Source organism: Microcebus murinus, chromosome 13, assembly GCF_040939455.1.
Source record: "Microcebus murinus isolate Inina chromosome 13, M.murinus_Inina_mat1.0, whole genome shotgun sequence".
Taxonomy (NCBI): Eukaryota; Metazoa; Chordata; class Mammalia; order Primates; family Cheirogaleidae; genus Microcebus; species Microcebus murinus.
In genome coordinates, this window is record NC_134116.1 from 66,053,489 (window position 1) to 66,071,950 (window position 18,462).

At 36.3% G+C, this 18,462-nt stretch overlaps 1 protein-coding gene across 8 annotated transcripts in view; it reads left to right on the plus strand.

Annotated features, from left to right (window-relative positions):
* LOC105868029 (phosphatidylinositol 3,4,5-trisphosphate 3-phosphatase TPTE2-like) overlaps positions 1 to 18,462 on the plus strand; it is a 139,774-nt gene that overhangs the window by 87,577 nt on the left and 33,735 nt on the right. For all 8 annotated transcript variants that reach the window (XR_012922470.1, XM_076009473.1, XM_076009468.1 and 5 more), the window contains 7 exons: positions 3,865 to 3,933; positions 7,020 to 7,064; positions 8,215 to 8,373; positions 9,751 to 9,864; positions 11,444 to 11,543; positions 11,690 to 11,753; positions 12,494 to 12,558. Coding sequence is in view for 7 of the 8 variants with exons in the window: in XM_076009473.1 (XP_075865588.1) it covers positions 3,865 to 3,933; positions 7,020 to 7,064; positions 8,215 to 8,373; positions 9,751 to 9,864; positions 11,444 to 11,543; positions 11,690 to 11,753; positions 12,494 to 12,558 (616 nt within the window). In the remaining variant the exon portion in view is untranslated. The remainder of the gene's footprint in view (positions 1 to 3,864; positions 3,934 to 7,019; positions 7,065 to 8,214; positions 8,374 to 9,750; positions 9,865 to 11,443; positions 11,544 to 11,689; positions 11,754 to 12,493; positions 12,559 to 18,462) is intronic.

An 18,462-nucleotide genomic window follows, 5' to 3' on the forward strand; every position in this document is an offset into this window, starting at 1 on the left:
ATATATATATACAGGCATATCTCTGTTTTTTGCTCTTCACTTTATTTCACTTTGCAGATATTGCATTATTTTTTTTTACAAATTCAAGCTTTTTGGCAAATTCAGAACAGCATGTGCTCAGTTGGTGTCTCTGTGTTACATTTTGGTAATTCTCACAATGTTTCAAACTTTATTATTATTATATCTGTTATGGTGATCTGTGATCAGTGATCTTTGGTGTTACTGTTAATATTATAACTGTTTTGGAACACCATGAACCATGCCCGTAGAAGATAGTGAACGTAATCGATTAATGTTTTGTGTGTTCTGACTCTTACACTGACTGGCTATTCCCCTGTCTCTCTACTCTCCTTGGGCTTCCCTATTCTCTGAGGCATGATATTGAAATTATGCCATTTAATAAGCCTACCATGGCCTCTAAGTGTTCAAGTGAAAAGAAGAGTCACATGTCTTTGACTTTAAACCAAAAGCTAGAAGTGACTGCGAGGAAGCCATGTCAAAAGCCAAGATAAGCCAAAAGCTAAGCCTCTTGCACCAGTCAGCCAATTTGTGAATGCAGAAGAAAATTTCTTCAAGGAAATTAAAAGTGCTACTCCAGTGAACACATGAATGATAAGAAAGCAAAACAGCCTTAATGCTGATAGGAAGAAAGTTTTAGTGGTCTGGATAGAAGATCAAATGACCCACAGGTTTTCCTTAAACCAAAGCTTAACCCAAGATAAAGCCATAACTCTGTTTCGATTAAGGATGAACAAAGTGAGGAAACTTCAGAAGAGAAGCTTGAAGCTAGCAGAGGTTGGTTCATGAGGTTTAAGGGGAGAAGCTATCTCTATGACATAAAAGTACAAAGTGAAATAGCAAGTGCTGATGTAGAAGTGGCAGTAAGTTATCCAGAAAAGCTAGCTAAGATAATTGATGAAAGTGGCTACACTAAACAACAGGTTTTCAATGTAAATGAAACTGCCTTCTATTGGAAGAACAGGCCATCTATTATAGGACTTTCATAGCTAGAAAGAAGTCAATGTCTGGCTTCAATGCTTCAGAGGAGAGGCTAACTCTTTTACTTAGGGCCTAATGCAGCTGGTGACTTTAAGTTGAAGCCAATGCTTATTGACCATTCTGAAAATCCTAGTGTCCTTAAGAATTATGCTACATATATTCTGCCTGTGCTAAATGGAAAAACAAAGCCTATATTATAGCAAATTTGTTTATAGCATGGATTACTGAGCATATTAAACCTGTTGAAACTTACTGCTCAGGGAAAAAAAAGATTCCTTTCAAAATTTTACTGCTCATTGACAATGCACCTGGTCACCCAAAAGCTCTGATGGGGATGTACAAGGAGATTAATATTGTTTTCATGCCTGCTAACACAACATCCATTCCATAGCCTGTGAATCAAGAAGTAATTTTTGACTTTCAAGTTTTGTTATTATATTTAAGAAACACATTTTGTAAGGCTATAGCTGCCATAGGTAGTGATTCCTCTGGTGGATCTTGGCAAAAGTAAAATGGAAACTTACTTTGAAACTTTTCAAATTTATTCAGTTTGAAAATTGAAAATCCTTTCTACAATTCACCATTGTAGATGCCATTAAGAACATTTGTGATTCATGGGAGGAGATCAAAATATCAACATTGCCGGGCGTGGTGGCTCACGCCTGTAATCCTAGCTCTCTGGGAGGCCGAGGCGGGCGGATTGCTCGAGGTCAGGAGTTCGAAACCAGCCTGAGCAAGAGCGAGACCCCGTCTCTACTATAAATAGAAAGAAATTAATTGGCCAACTAAAAATATATATGCAAAAAATTAGCTGGGCATGGTGGCGCATGCCTGTAGTCCCAGCTACTCGGGAGGCTGAGGCAGGAGGATTGCTTGAGCCTAGGAGTTTGAGGTTGCTGTGAGCTAGGCTGACGCCACGGCACTCACTCTAGCCTGGGCAACAAAGTGAGACTCTGTCTCAAAAAAAAAAAAAAAAAAAAAAAAAATATCAACATTAACAGGAGTTTGGAAGAAGTTGATTGCAACCCTCATGGATGACTCTAAAGGATTGAAAACTTTAGTGGAGGAAGTCACTGCAGATGTGGTGGAAATAACAAGGAAACTTAATTAGAAGTGGAGCTTGAAGATGTGACTGAATTGCTGCAATTTCATGATAAAAGTTGGCCACATGAGGAGTTACCTCTTATGGATGAGCAAAGAAGGTTGTTGAGACAGAATCTACTCTTGGGGAAGATACTATGAACATTTTTTTTTTTTCTTTTTTACAGAGCCTATATTCCAGTAAACTATGAACATTTTTGAAATGACAACAAAGGATTTAGAATAGTCCATAAACTGTGTTGATATAGCATCAATAGGGTTTGAGAGGTTCATGTCCAATTTTGGAAGAAGTTCTAGTGTGGGTAAAATGCTATCAAAACAGCATCACGTGCTACAAAGAAGTCTTTTGTGAAAGGATGAGTTGATCGGTGCAGCATACTTCATTGTTGTCTTATTTTAAGAGATCATAATATCTACCCCAACCTTCAGCAACCATGACCCTGATCAGCAGCTACACCAGCAAAAATATTATGACTCACTGAAGGGTCAGATGATCATTAGCATTTTTGAGTAATAAAGTATTTATATTAAGTTATATACATTATTTTCTTAGCAGTAATCCTGCTGTACTCTTAATAAAGCACTGTATTATATGAATATAACTTTTATATGCACAGGGAAACAAATTTGTGTGACTCTCTTAATGTGATATTTGCTTTATTGCAGTGGCCTAGAACTGAACCTGCAATATTTTTGAGATATGCCTATATATATATATCCTTTATATATTCTATATATATCCTTTTTTTATTATTTTTTTATTTTTTATTTTTTTATTTATTTTTTTTTTTATTTTTTTTATTTTTTTTTTTTGAGACAGAGTCTCGCTTTGTTGCCCAGGCTAGAGTGAGTGCCGTGGCGTCAGCCTAGCTCACAGCAACCTCAAACTCCTGGGCTCGAGCGATCCTTCTGTCTCAGCCTCCCGAGTAGCTGGGACTACAGGCATGCGCCACCATGCCCGGCTAATTTTTTCTATATATATTATTTGGCCAATTAGTTTCTTTCTATTTATAGTAGAGACGGGGTCTCGCTCTTGCTCAGGCTGGTTTTGAACTCCTGACCTTGAGCAATCCGCCCGTCTCGGCCTCCCAGAGAGCTAGGATTACAGGCGTGAGCCACCGCGCCCGGCCATATTTTTTATTTTTGAGACAGAGTCTCACTTTGTTGCCCTGACTAGAGTGAGTGCCGTGGCATCAGCCTAGCTCACAGCAACCTCAAACTCCTGGGTTCAAGCAATCCTACTGCCTCAGCCTCCCGAGTAGCTGGGACTACAGGCATGCGCCACCATGCCCGGCTAATTTTTTCCTATATATATTAGTTGGCCAACTAATTTCTTTCTATTTATAGTAGAGATGGGGTCTCGCTCTTGCTCAGGCTGGTTTCGAACTCCTGACCTCGAGCAATCCGCCCACCTCAGCCTCCCAGAGTGCTAGGATTACAGGCGTGAGCCACCATGCTCGGCCTATCCTTTTAAATTACACACACACACACACACACACACAGAGACAGACATACAGACAGAGACGGAGACTGAGAGGAAGAGAGAAATATGCAAATTCAGTGTTGAAAGTATCCATGAGAAAAGAGTTTTCTGGCCAATGATTCTAAAATTCTTTCTAAAAGTTAGAACTTCCAGGGAGCTAAGTTATGTTTCCTATATGCTTTAGATGCCCAGAATTCTTATTGTTCAAATAAATTGGTCACATCACTGTTTCATGTAGCAAACATCTAATGATATATTTTTGTATTTTTTGGTGATTAAAGTATATCAGAACAACTCTCCAGAGTTGAGAGTGATGAAGAAGACGATGCTGATTTGAACACCTCAGATAGGTAAGTCAATCTGAAGTTTGGAAGTAGGGTGCCTTTGATGGATCTCTTTGGGAAAGCAGGGTTTGTGCTAAGGCAATAAGGAAAAAGGAAAACCATGGAAAGATATGAAAATGTAGAGGAGGGAGAGCACACAGTATTTACTCCAATGAAATTGGCAGACAAATACTACGTTAAAAAAATTCCATCTATTCAGAAGTAAATGTTCTTCTAGCTTAAAATGTGAAAAATATCCATTGAATAGAGTAATTTTATTAAAAGTTTCTTTCTTAGCAGAGGAATGCAGAACCCTACTTACCCTTAAATCGTGGTCCTTTCTCATTTTTCCTGGATACCATCCAGTTCCTGGTTTGTAGATCTTGCTATGAGCACATGGGACCAATAGGAAAGGTGAACATGTTTTGCTAACTAAAGGCCTCTTCGTGCTCACTGGGATTTTATTAGTTTTGATTTGTTTCTCAGTAATCTCACTTGGAGTACTTCCTGTTGCATTGGTCTGAAGGCATTTTACTATGTACTCCCAGTAATGAAACAATACATTATAAAATTGGTTGTGGCTGAACTGCAGAAACATTCAGATTTTTATTCTGCCTCTCTCCTGCCCAGTTATATAACCGTTCACCAGCTTTGTCAACATTGGAGACAGAGTACTATCAAAGAGGAAATTAATTGGTCACTGTTGCAATTTGTTAGTGTGTAAACAAGGATTACGGCCGGGCCTGGTGGCTCACACCTATAATCCTAGCACTGTGGGAAGCTGAGGCAGGTGGATCCTTTGAGCTCAGGAGTTCTAGACCAGCCTGAGCAAGAGCAAGACCCCGTCTCTACTAAAAAAACAGAAATTAGCTGGACAAATAAAAAATATATATTAAAAAATATTAGCCAGGTATGGTGGCGCATGCCTGTAGTCCCAGCTACTCAGGAGGCTGAGGCAGGAGGATCACTTGATCCCAGGAGTTTGAGGTTGCTGTGAGCTAGGCTGAAGCCACAGCACTCTAGCCCAGGCAATAGAGTGAGACTCTGTCTCAAAAAAAACAAGGATTACGTGGGAAACAAAGGGGGCAACTAATGAATACAAACAGTTCTTCAAATTATACTGAATTTTCATTTTCTAGAACTTCTTTCATCATGGACTGTCAATGAATAGTTTATTCTGCTACTTAATTAAATTGTATGTCTGAATTGTAGCCGTGCATTTCTGTAATGGAGCTGCCCAGGGATAGGACAAAATTTAGACAGATTGAGAAAAGGAAGCATTTCTTTCCTCTTTCCCCACTCCAGACAAAATAAAGTGGAGTTTTTTGGTTTTGTTTTGTTTTTCTCCTTTTTTGATTTTTCCCAGCATATTATGGGGGTACAAATGTTAAGGTTACATATATTTCCCTTGCTCCCCTCCCCCCTCGAATCAGAGCTTCAAGCGTGTCCATCCCAAGTTGGTGCGCATCGCATTCATTTATGTATATACCCATCCCCTGCCCCCACCTGCCCGACACCTGATAGATGTTATTCCTATATGTCCACTTATGTGTTGATCAGTTAATACCAATTTGCTGGTAAGTATATGTGGTGCTTATTTTTCCGTTTTGGGATACTTAATAGAATGGGTTCCAGCTCTATCCAGGTAAATACAAGAGGTGCTGTATCACCGTTGTTTCGTATAGCTGAATGGTACTCCATGGTATACATATACCACATTTTATTAATCCACTCATGTATTGATGAGCACTTCGGTTGTTTCCACATCTTTGCAATTGTGTATGGTGCTGCTATAAACATTCTAGTGCAGGTGTCTTTTTCATAGAGTGACTTTTGTTCTTTTGGGTAGATGCCCAGTAATGGGATTCCTGGATCAAATGGTAGATCTACTTATATCACTTTAAGGTATCTCCATATTGCTTTCCACAGAGGTTGAACTAGTTTGCAGTCCCACCAGCAATGTAGGAGTGTTCCTTTTTCCCCCATCTATGCCAACATTTATTGTTTTGGGACTTGTTAATAAAGACCATTCTCTCTGGAGATAAGTGATATCTCATTGTGGTTTTGATTTGCATTTCCCTGATGATTAGGGATGTTGAGCATTTTTTTATGTTTGTTGGTCATTCTGTCTTCTTTTGAAAAGTTTCTGTTCGTGTCTTTTGCCCACGAACCCTATCTTTTTTGATAGGGTTGTTTGATTTTTCCTTGCTGATTTTCCTGAGTTCTAAATAGATTCTAGTTATCAGCCCTTTATCAGATGTGTAGCTTGTGAAAATTTTCTCCCATTCTGTGGGTTGTCTGTTTGCTCTCTTAAGAGTTTCTTTGGCTGTGCAGAAGCTTTTTAGTTTGATCAGGTCCCATTTATTTATTTTTGTTGATGCTGTCATTTTTCTTTTGTTTTTAAATGACAAAAGCTCATTGCATAGATATAGGAAGTATTTGCAGCAGTCTCTGTGAGAAATGCCGGTGTTTCAGACCAGGGCGATGATCTTAGATTTGAAGTGAAAGCTGGAACTGATGTTTGGCTCTGGCATCTAATGTTCACTTGACACTCAGCAAATCAATTTTAAACCTCTTTAAACTTTATGGTTTTTTATTTTTTTATTATTTCTGCATATTAAGGGAGTACAAATGTTTAGGTTTCATATGTTGCCCTTGCCCCCCACCCAAGTCAGAGCTTCAAGCGTATCCATCCCCCAGATGGTGTGCATTGCACTCATTATGTATGTATATACCCATATACCTGCTCCCTCCTCCCATCTTACACTTTATTCAAATGTAAACTGGTAATAATGCTCTATATGGCATCTATTTACTGGGTGTTGATTATAAAAATTAATAATAAAAGTAAAATAACATTATAAGTAAGGTACTTTGAAAATCATCCAAAGTTTAGTGTTCTATTCACATCTATTCTAGATAGGAAAGTAAAAAAAACTCATGAAACAGAAAGGTGAAAATTTTAGTTATTGGTAAAAAGCATTTTTAAATATACTTCTGAAGAATTTTCCTTTAAAATCATATTTACAAAGGCTTTTGTGTTTGGGTTAAATTCATAATGTTTGTTATAGGAAATCTGTGATTAATTTTATTTTTACTTCTTTTTGTGGCAGGAAGATTAAAACTGTGCGTTCAATTCTATCATCCTCTGTATTTAGGTATGTGAGACTCTAGAAAAAGATGTATATTAAATACATATGACATTTAATACCAGTATTTTTAATGAGAAAGGATCTGAAAAAATAAAGCAAAAAGCATTTCGGCTGTCAATATATTGCCAATGGCCCATCTGCCCCATTTAATGTAATCTAATTTATCTTGGAATTTTGGTTTAAGCAAAACATTAAGACTTGCAAAGAAATGGCATTTGCCTAAGACTAATAGTCACATATTAATATGTTTTTTCTACCTGTAAAAGTAAAAGTACTGAAGCATGCATGTTAAAATTCTATAAGTAAAGTATTTTATTAAATACCCTATACATATGGAATTACTCCTTAATTCTGGAAACATTTAACTTAGGCTTCTTCTCCACATGAGAGGAAGATTTCATGCTATCTATAGATGTACATAGTATAATTGCTTCCTTTTGAATTAATAATATTTTAATTTCAATTACAATGATAAAAAAGTACTTTGAGGACTAATTCCTCTTTATAGATTAGTATAGTATAATCAGAATGTGTTTAGACTATGTAAGAGAAAAGCTCAGGAGGTACTTTTGAGTTCAGTAATGTAAATATGGCATTGAATTCCTCGTCATTGTCCATCACTGTGCTAGAAGCATCCATGAATGAGTGGTCATGTACTTGTTTAAAATCTCACTGATAAAAAATCTTACTGGTAAAAGTGGGTTTTTAAGGGCTTATGATAGTCATGCTTTCATTTGTTTCTTATTACTAAATTCTTAAGAATTATCTAGATTAATGATGTTTTATTTATTATGAGAAATTGGTATAAACTTCTGAAATTCTCAAATTTTAAGAGTTTACAAACAGACACATGTAATTTTAATTCAAATTTCCTGTTCTGTCTTAGAGTGTTAGTCTGATGTGTCCACTACAAAAGAGCATGATAACGTATTTTGAAGTGGTTTGGTGGAAATTTTATTTGCTAACAACTGCTTCTATTGGGTAGAAAATGAGTAATTTTTCTGAAATTCTAAGACAATGCAGTTTTTCTGCCACTGAACAGTTTAATCCTAAATAATGACATTTGGTAACTGATCATTGGCCTAAATATAGTCTAACTAGGGAACAAAAACTTCTCTATATTTATTATCATTCTTTATTTCTTTGTTTATCGTAGAATTTTTGAAGTCTCGCTGATTATCCTGGACATAATGCTTGTAATAACAGACCTAGTTGTCACTCCTAAAATTTACACTCCTTTGGGATATCGATCAGCTTCCTTAGCTATTGCTTTATTTTTTTTCTTTGCTCTTCTTCTTCGACTGTATGTAAAACGGTAAGTTTGATTATTTTTTAATGCATAAAGCTATCTTGTACTTTTATAAAAAGCATCTCAAAATAATTAGCAGGTCAACCCAACCAAATGTGTCCCTCTTTATCAAAATAATTCTCCTCGAAGCCATGGTCCACAGAGAAACAACAATCCAAATCCCAGTTTTTCATAGACTGGGCTTTAATGGTGTAATTGTTGCGACTGGCACTCCAGTCTCCAACAATGTATTCTAGATGGTTCCTACAATATATAAAGCTTAAAGGGATTTCAAAAGGGGGCCAGGCTGCTGATGTGTCTGCATGTATATTAATAAGAGGAATATGTATGTGAAGTAAAAATATTACTACATTCGTTGAGAGTTGAATCCTAGGTTACAGTTGATCGTGTATTAAATACTACATAATAGATCATGAATAATCCCCTTTCTCAGTTAAAATTAAAACTTTTGTTAAGAAGCAGAGGAGATCTGAGGCATGCTCATCCCATCAGCGAGACTTGAAAATGAGGCAGCAGTTGATTTCCTCTACTTGCTTACTTTCTGAGAAGGTGGGTGGGGTGAGCCAGACCTTGGGGCTAGACTGTTGGGGGAGTCGGGGACTAAGTCCCCAGCCTCACTTCTTCCACAGCATCTCAGAAGGCAGTTTGTCTCCTTCCATGCTGATTTCCTATCCTCATGCCAACTGTCCAGCTAAGGACAGTTGCCCACTGTCAGTTTACTCAGAGCCTGAAAGGGGATGCCCTAGATTTGGAAGCAGCATTTCCTGGAGGACTAGTGCCTATGTTGAAGGAACCAGTGTTGAGAGGAAGGTGTGGTGAATAGAAGTTCACCTTTGCCCAGAGGAGGCCTTATCAGCCCATCAGAATTCCAGTGTGGGTGCAAAGCCAGACCATGAGTTTGCAGGCCAAAACAGTGGACCTTTTCCCCCTCTCATAAGCTCCCTCAGACACTTCTCATACACCAGTTTCTCTAAGGCTGTAACATATTCAGCTTCCACTGTCCAGTAGTACTGCCCAACATCCCACTTTTCTTCTCCCAGCTATGTGAAGGTAATGCTTGCCTCTTGCTCAATGGTTTGGTTATATCTCTTACTATACTTAAATTTCTATATCGATGCTTTTATCATATGTATCCAGTGATGAATATAAATTTGCTGTTTGAAAACTTTGCATTAATGTTATATTAGTCTAGTCTAGAAAATGCATTTTTATCTTAGTCTAGTCTAGAATTTTTCCATTAATGATATATTAGTCTAGTCTAGAAAATGCATTTTTAAATTGTCTATTAAAGTTCTTAATATGCATGAGTCAATTTGTGTCCTTAAAATATTTCTATCTCTTCTTGGAGGGGAATGAACTTATATTTTCTGTTTTATATTACAGGAATTATTTTTCTAATGCATTTAGTGTCTTAGATGCTATGGTTACTGTAGTGAGTCTGATGTTCAACGTGGTTTTCATTTTTTTTGACACCAGATTTCTCAGTGATATCCCCAGGTATGAAACATATGATTTATCCCTCAAAATGTCTTTTTTTTTTTTTTTGCATTTTCCATGGCTTTTATTCTATATGATCTTTCTAACTTTGAATGTTCTGATTCCCTACCAAATAAACTGCTTAAAAGTGAAATGTTTAGATATATTTCCACATACGTTGAAACTAAAAGACTATGTTGTTTAAGAACCAATGGAGGGTTTATACACTGATTATGATCAGTTGAATAGAGATTATGGAGTATACAAAGAAGAAACTGAGTGCTTCACCTCTTGTACTGTCTTTAACTTTTCTACATTTTGAAATTCTCACTAAATTCCCATTTGTGGTTCAATCACAAATTGCTTACACACAAGGTTCTATCTATCTGAGTGTTTTCCTATAACCAAGAGAATATTGATTTGAGCATGTATAAAAGTTGAGTGATTCAATCATGATTTTCTAGAAAATAGCAAACAGAAAACCAGGAGGTGACATGGATAGCAAGGTAGCAGTAGAGTTTTACAGTATAGTTGTGGTAAAAATGAAGAGAGCCAAGGCAAAGTTAGACCCATTAGGGATCAGAAAACTACAAGGCGTACGGAGGACTGGTGGCTCTCCTTTTTCCTCTTCTTTTTTACTATGGCAATAAGGAAAATTGAAGGGAAAATGTATACTGGGATATAAATGTTCAGTGGCTCACTAATTCATGGTTCAAATAGCCAGCTTCTTTCTGTACCCTAGTTTCCCAGAGCTACAATTCAGGCCCCAGCTAAGCATGTTAGGTAATAGGCTTTTGGAATTGTTTGAAAGTAACCTGAGCCAATGTAGTGCTCTGGCCAGCAACCTCAGCATTACTTGAAAGCTTGCTAAAAATGTAAGAAGAAAAACACCTCAGGCTCGTCCCTAGGCCCACTGAGTCAGTGTCTCTGGGACCCAGCAATTTAAAGTTTAACAAGTGTTTCCAGATGACTTGTATTTATGCATGCTCAGGTTATAGATGCACTACTCCAGTCCATCAATTCTCTGCTATGGTGTTTGATGGTAGGAGAGACACCAGCTAGCACCCTTGGGAAGTATCTCAATCTGCTGCCTGCCTGATTTGCATTAGTAACTATAGTGAACCTGTCACTGATGGTAGTAACAAAGGTGAACAAGAGCCCTCAGTTTATTTTGATGGGGAAAAATTATAAATGCGGTCTTAAACCACAAAAGTTAAATTCATAAATTCTAAGACCCCATTGCATTACTATTTCTCTAGGCCAGAATTTCTCAACTTCAGTGTATTGACATTTTAGGCCAGATAATTCTTTGTTACTTGGGGTTGGGCAGCAAGTCTATTCATTGTAGGTTGTTTAGAGGTATTTCTGGCCTCTATCCACCAGGTATAAGTAGCACCACCATTCCCAAACACACAGACAGCAATTGTGAGGACCAGAAATGCCTGTGGACATTGCCAAATAGCCCGTAGGTGGGTAGCAGAGGAACCGGGGGTTGGGGAAGACAGTGCCCCTCTTTAACAACTACTTCTCTAGACTTAGTCCATACTGACAAAATCCTCTGTTTCTAAAGCTAAAATGAATCTTTTAAATTTATTGGTAGATTGGCAGATTCATTGCGACTTCTACGAGCTATAATTCTAATTAGACTTTGTCATTTGGTTCATCAAGAAACACCTGTTGAACAGCTGGCCAGAAGGATGGTAAGTGGGCAAAATATGCTCATGATTCAGAAAAATGTTTTATGTTTTGCAACATATTGTCAAGGGTTGATATCTATGCTGTATAATGTTCTTTATTTTTATGCTGATTTATGTTTTACAAATTAATGATTATTTTAAACTTTCAGGCTTCAGGATATGCTACACAAGACACAGAAGGAGAATTGCATCTGGATCTCACTTATGTTACTGGTTTGTGAAACTTAACTGTTAATTTACTTATATTAGCTTCATATTTTTCTTGTAATTAAATTTTTATTTTGTTTTTGCCTTGTCTAAGCCATGTTCTTTCAAAGTATTCTTTATTCATAAAGACATATGCCACTGTGGTAATGTGGCATATTTGTAGTTTAACCCTGGTAATGGAAAATCTCCATGTCGTCTCAAATCAGGGCTACTTGGTCACAGCACAGGAAGTTAAATGGATTTTTGGCTGAGTTCTTTTGAGTTTAGTTTAGAATTTATTAAGTTCTAGTAGTTATCCTGAGTCCCAAGGATCCCAGAGAGATCTCTTCATAGAGCCCCAGAGAAAGAGGTCACTGCTCTGTAGATCTCAGGTTCTCTGAGTCAGGAGGGCTGAGAAGCACCCTGGAAGTTCCCGCCATCACTTGTGCCCAAAACTCTTGGATGTTCTTTGGTGTTGAAGATAAGAAATAAATCCCAATCACAGGAAGAGCTTCATAATGATGCCAACACAATTATGTGGCATATGGCCAGTTGAATCTTGGGAACACCACACCAGTTTAGTGGTCATTGTATTAGATAATTTATTATGTTATCTTGATTAACTTGAATGTGTATTAACTATTTTTATAAACTTCAACCTTAAAAGTTTTTTCTATGAAAAAGGAGATTGATTTTATGTAAATTGAATTTTTATATATTGTTTTTCCTCTAATGACATTCGTAACAGTGATAATTTTGACTTTCAGAGCGTATTATTGCTGTATCATATCCCACTTCCAGAAGGCATTCGTTTTATGGGAATTCAATTACGGTAAGGGTATTTATCTAACAAATACTCATTTCTCAGTGAACATAGACTATGTAGTTATAAGTTTTATTTTTAGACAGAGTCTCATTATGTTGCCCAGGCTTGAGTACAATGATGTCATCATAGCTCCCTGCAACCTCAAACTCCTGGGTTCAAGTGATCCTCCTGCTTCAGCCTTCCTAGTAGCTAGACTACAGATATGTGCCACCATGCCTGGCTAATTTTTTTTTAATAAATTTTTTTTGTAGAGGCTGGGTCTTGCTCTGTTGTCCAGGCTGTTCTCAAACTCCTATCCTAGCCTCAAGCAGTCCTCCCACTTTGGCCATAAGTTTAACCCAGAGATGGTATTATTCTTTTAAAAATGTGTTCTTTTCGAAAGGATAAGTAAAAAATCATAATGGATTGATATCAGTTAGCTTTTTCTATACAAACCACCCCAGTACTTATTGGCTTATAACAGTAACCATTTATTTAGCTCATGATACTATGATTTGTGGATTTGATTTGAGCCTAACTGAAGAGTTCTGATAATTAGAGGCATGGTTGTCTATCTTAACTGGGGTTACAGATGCATCTGCAGTTAGCTAGTAGGCCATCTGAGGACAAGCTAGTCTAAAATGGCACGGCTGCCCTTGACTGGTGTAGCCACTGCATACTGCACATACCCTAGCCTGCTATTGACCCCACCTTTGACCAGTGAAGCTGCCACATGCCACACATACTTCTCAGGTCCTGATGACTGGCCTGCCTGGTTCTCACTTTGCCAGTGTCCCCACACCTGATTAGTGGAGCCATGACACTCAGCACATGCCCCAACCCCCAGAGTCTGAGAGCCAGACCACGTGGTGTCCCCAACCCCCAGCAAAGCCACACCACTCCATCTGTGAATACCCCTAGTCTAGGACTCTGAGATACTTGTAGAAACTGATAATGTTAATTACAGCTGAAGAAATTACATGGAGACTACACTACTGCACCCATTCAGAACCAAAGCAAAAGCACCCTACCCACCTGACACTATAGAACAAAACTAAAGGAAAAAGTCTTTCTGTATAAAAGTTACTCCATAAAATTGTAAGAGGCAACTATTCCACCAAATGTACAAAAATCAATGTAGAGACACAAGAAACATGAAAAGCAAGGAAACATTACACCTCCAAAGAAACACAATAATTCCCCAGTAACAGATCCCAGATTAAGAAACTATAAATTGCCTGAGAAATAATTCAAAATAATGACCTTAAGGAAACTCAATGAGATACAAGAAAATACAGATAGATAATATGACAAAATTAGGAAAGTAATTCATGATATGAATGAGAAATTCAACAAAGATATGGATATCATTAAAAAAGAAACAAACAGAAATCTTGGCACTGAATAATTCAAGGAATGAAATAAAAAGTACAATCAAGAGCTTCAATAATAGACTAGGCCAAGTAGAAGAAAGACTTTATGAACTTAAAGAGAAATCTTTGAAATAACACACTCAGACAAAAACAAAAAAGGATTAAAAAGAATGAAGAAAGCCCATGGGAATTACAGGACACAATTAGATAACAAATATTTGCATTATGGGAATTTCAGAAGGAGAAGAAAATGAGGAAAATGCATAGCAAATCTCTTTAATAACATAATAGCTGAAAATATCCCAAGTCTTAGGAGAGATATCAAGGTCCACATCCAGGAAACACAAAGGTTCCCAAATAGATCTTACCTCAAAAGGTCCTTTCTGAGGCACATAGTAGTCAAACTGTCAAAAGTCAAAAACAAAGAATTCTAAAAATAGCAAGAGAAAAGTGTCAAGTCACATCTAAGGGAATCCCTATTGTACTAACAGTAGATTTCCAGCAGAAACCTTACAGGGCAGGGGAGAATGGAATAATATAGTCAAAATGCTGATAGGAAAAAACTGCCAGCAAAACTATCAGCCAAAAATACTATACCCAGCAAAGTTGTCCTCCATAAGAGAAGAAATAATGTATTTCCCAAGCAAAATTGAAGGAATTCATCACCACTAGACTGGCCTTACAAGTAATGTTTACGAGTACCCTACATCTGGAAACAAAAGAATGATTACCATCATGAAAACTGCAAAAGTATAAAACTCACTGATAGAACAGATATAGAAATGAGAAAGAGAAAGGAATCAAACTTTATCACTACAGAAATCCACCAAACTGCAAAGACAAAATAATAATTGAAGAAAGGAACAAGGGATATATAAAGCAACCAGAAAACAATTAACAAAATGACAGGAGTAAGTCTTCACCTATCAATAATAACCTCAAATGTAAACAGACTTAATTCCCAATTAAAAGACAGACTGGGCTGAATGGATTTTTTTAAAAGATCCAACTATATGCTGCCTATAAGAAACTCACTTCATCTGTAAAGACACACATAGATGGAAAGTGAAGGGATGGAAAAAGATATTCTAGGTAAATAAAAACCACAATTAAACACAGATAGCCATACTCATATAAGCTAAAATAGACTTTAAGTCAAAAACTGTAAAAAGGGACAAAGAAGGTCATTATATAATACTAAGGGTATCAATTTAGCAATAAAATATAATAATTATATATGCACCCAACACTAGAGCACCTAAATATACAAAGCAAATATTATTAGGTGAAAAGGAGAGATAGATTCCAATACTTCGGGCCTTTGATACCCCACTCTCAGCATTAGACAGATGATCTAGATAGACAATCAAGAAAGAAACATCAGATTTAATTGCACTGTATACCAAATGGACCTAACAAACATTTACAGAACATTTCATCCAACAGCTATGGAATACATCTTCTTCTCAACAGCACATGGAACATTCTCCAGGATAGACCATGTGTGAGGCCACAAAACAAGTCTCAACAGTTTTTTAAAAATCAAAGTCATATCCATTATCTTTTCTGACTATACTGAAATAAACTAGAAATAACAAGAGGAACTTTGGAAACTGTACAAATATATAAAAATTAAACAATATGCTTCTGGATGACTAATGGGTCAATGAAGAAATTAAGAAAGAAATTTAAAAATTTCTTGAAACAAATGAAAATAGAAACACAACATACCAAAACCCAGGACCGAATGGCTTCACTGCTGAATTCTAACAAACTTTTAAAGAATTAACACCAATTCTTTCAAACTATTCCAGAAAAAAATTGAAGGGCAGGTAATTCTTCCAAACTCATACAAGTTCAGCATTACCCTGATTCTAAAACCAGCCAAGGACACAACAAAATGTGATACATCACATCATCAGAATGAAGGACAAACACCATATGATCATCTCAATAGATGCAGAAATGGCGTTAGGTAAAATTCAACATTGCTTCATGATAAAAGCTCTCAACAAATTAGGTATAAAAGGAACGTACCTTGATACAATAAAGCCCATATATGACAAACCTACATCTAGTATCATGCTGAATGGAGAAAAGTTGAAAGCTTATTCCTCTGAAAACTAGAACACGACAATGATGCCCACTTTCTCCACTGTTATTCAACGTAGTACTGGAAGCTCAATCCAGAGAAATTGGGCAAGAGAGTTAAATAAAGGACACCTAAGTTGGAGGTAAAATTGTTCCTGTTTGCAGATGATATTATCTTCTGTATAGAAAAACCTAAGGACTCCACACAAAAACCTCTTACAACTGATAAATGAATTCAGTAAAGCTATAGGGTACAAAGTTAATATACAAAAATCAGTAGCATTTCTACATACCAAAAATGAAACAAAAACAATCCTATTTATAATAGCTACAAAAATAAAATACCTAGGAAAAAATTTAACCAAGGAGGTCAAAGATCTCTACAATGAAATGGAAAAAACAATCCTAAAATTCATATGGAACCACAAAAGACCCTGAATAGTCAAAGTAATCCTGAGGAAAAAAAGAACAAAGCTAAAGTATACCTAACTCAAAGGCTATTATCATGAAGGGATGTTGAATTTTACCAAATGCCATTTCTGTATCTGTTGAGATGATCAGATTGTGTTTGTCCTTCATTCTGTTGATGTGATGTATCACACTTATTGATTTGCATATGTTGAACACTGATTAAAGAAATTGAAGAGGACACAAAAACATGGAATGACATCCCATGCTTATGGACTGGAAGAATTAATATTGTTAAAATGATAATACTACTGAAAATAATCTACACATTTAATGAATTTCCTATCAAAATACAAATTCCATTCTTCAGAGAACTAGAAGAAATAACCCTAAAATTCATATGGAGCAACAAAAGACTCCAAATAACCAAAGTAATCCTGAGCAAAAAGAACAAAGCTGGAGTCATCACAGTATCTGACTTCAAAAAATACTATAAAACTTTAGTAACCAAAACAGCATAGCATTGACATAAAAAGAGATGCAGAGACTAGTGGTATACAACAGAGAACTTAGAAATAAATCCACATATTTACAACCAACTGACCCCCAACAAAGGTGCCAAGAACATAATTCAATAAATTATACTGGGAAAACTGGATATACATATGCAGAAGAATGAAACTAGACCTCTACTCTCACCTCATACAAAAGTCAAGTCAAAATGATCTTAAAAACTTAACTGTAAGACCCCAAATTGTGAAACTAGTGGAAGAAACCTTAAGGGAAATACTTCATACATTGACTGGGCAAAGATTTTATGTATAAGATCTCAAACACACAGGCAATAAAAGCAAAAATAAGGAAATGGAATTACATTAAACCAAAAACTGTCTGTGCAGCAAACAATCAACAGAATAAAGAGACAACCTGTAGAATGGGGAAAATATTTGCAAACTATTCATCTGACAAGGGATTAATATCCAGAATATATAAGGAACCAAATGACTCAACAACAGCAGCAATAACAAAAACCCAAATAATGCAATTAAAAATGGGAAAACAATCTGAATAGGAATTTCTCCGAAGAACACATACAAAGGGCTAACAAGTCTATGAAAAAGTTCTAAACATCACTAACCATCATGGAAATGCAAAACAAAACCACAGTAAGATATCATCTCACCCCAGTCAGAATGGCTATTATAAAAAGACAAAAAAAATAAGTGCTGGCAAAGATGCGAAGAAAGGGGAATTCTTATATACTATTGGTAAGAATGTAAATTATTATATATCACAAATTATGTAAATTATTATAGCCATTGTATAAAACAGTATGGAGGTTCCTCAGGAAACCAAAAATAGAACTGACATATGATTCAGCAGTCCCACCCACTACTGGGTACATAGTCAAAGGAATGGAAATCAGTATGTTGCAGAAATATCTATACCCTCAGGTTTATTGCAGCACTATTCACAATAGCCAAATATGTAGTCAACCTAAGTGTCCATCAACAGATGAATGGATAAAGAAAATATGGTGTATATATACACAATGGAATACTATTTAGACATAAAAAATGTAATCCTGTCATTCATGGCACCATAGATGAACTCAGAGAACCTTATATTAAGTAAAATAAGCCAGGCACAGAAAGACAAATATCACATGGCCTCACTCATATATGAAAGCTAAAAAAGTTGACACCGAAGAAATAGAGAGTATAATAGCGGTTACTAGAGGCTGGGAAGGGAAGTGGGGAGGGTGTGATAGAGAGATAGATTGGTTAACAGGTACAAGCTTATAGCTAGGTAGGAGGAACAAGTTCTGTTGTTCTATAGCACTGTAAGGTTACCATAGTTAATAATTTATTTGGATATTTAAAAATAGCTAGAAGAGAGGATTTGGAATGTTCCCGACATAAAGAATGATAAATGTTTGAGGTGATGTATATGCTAATAATCCTGATTTGATCATTACACATTGCATACAGGTATTGAAATATCACATTGTACCCCATAAATATGTATAATTACTATGTGTCAATTTAAAAAGTTTAAA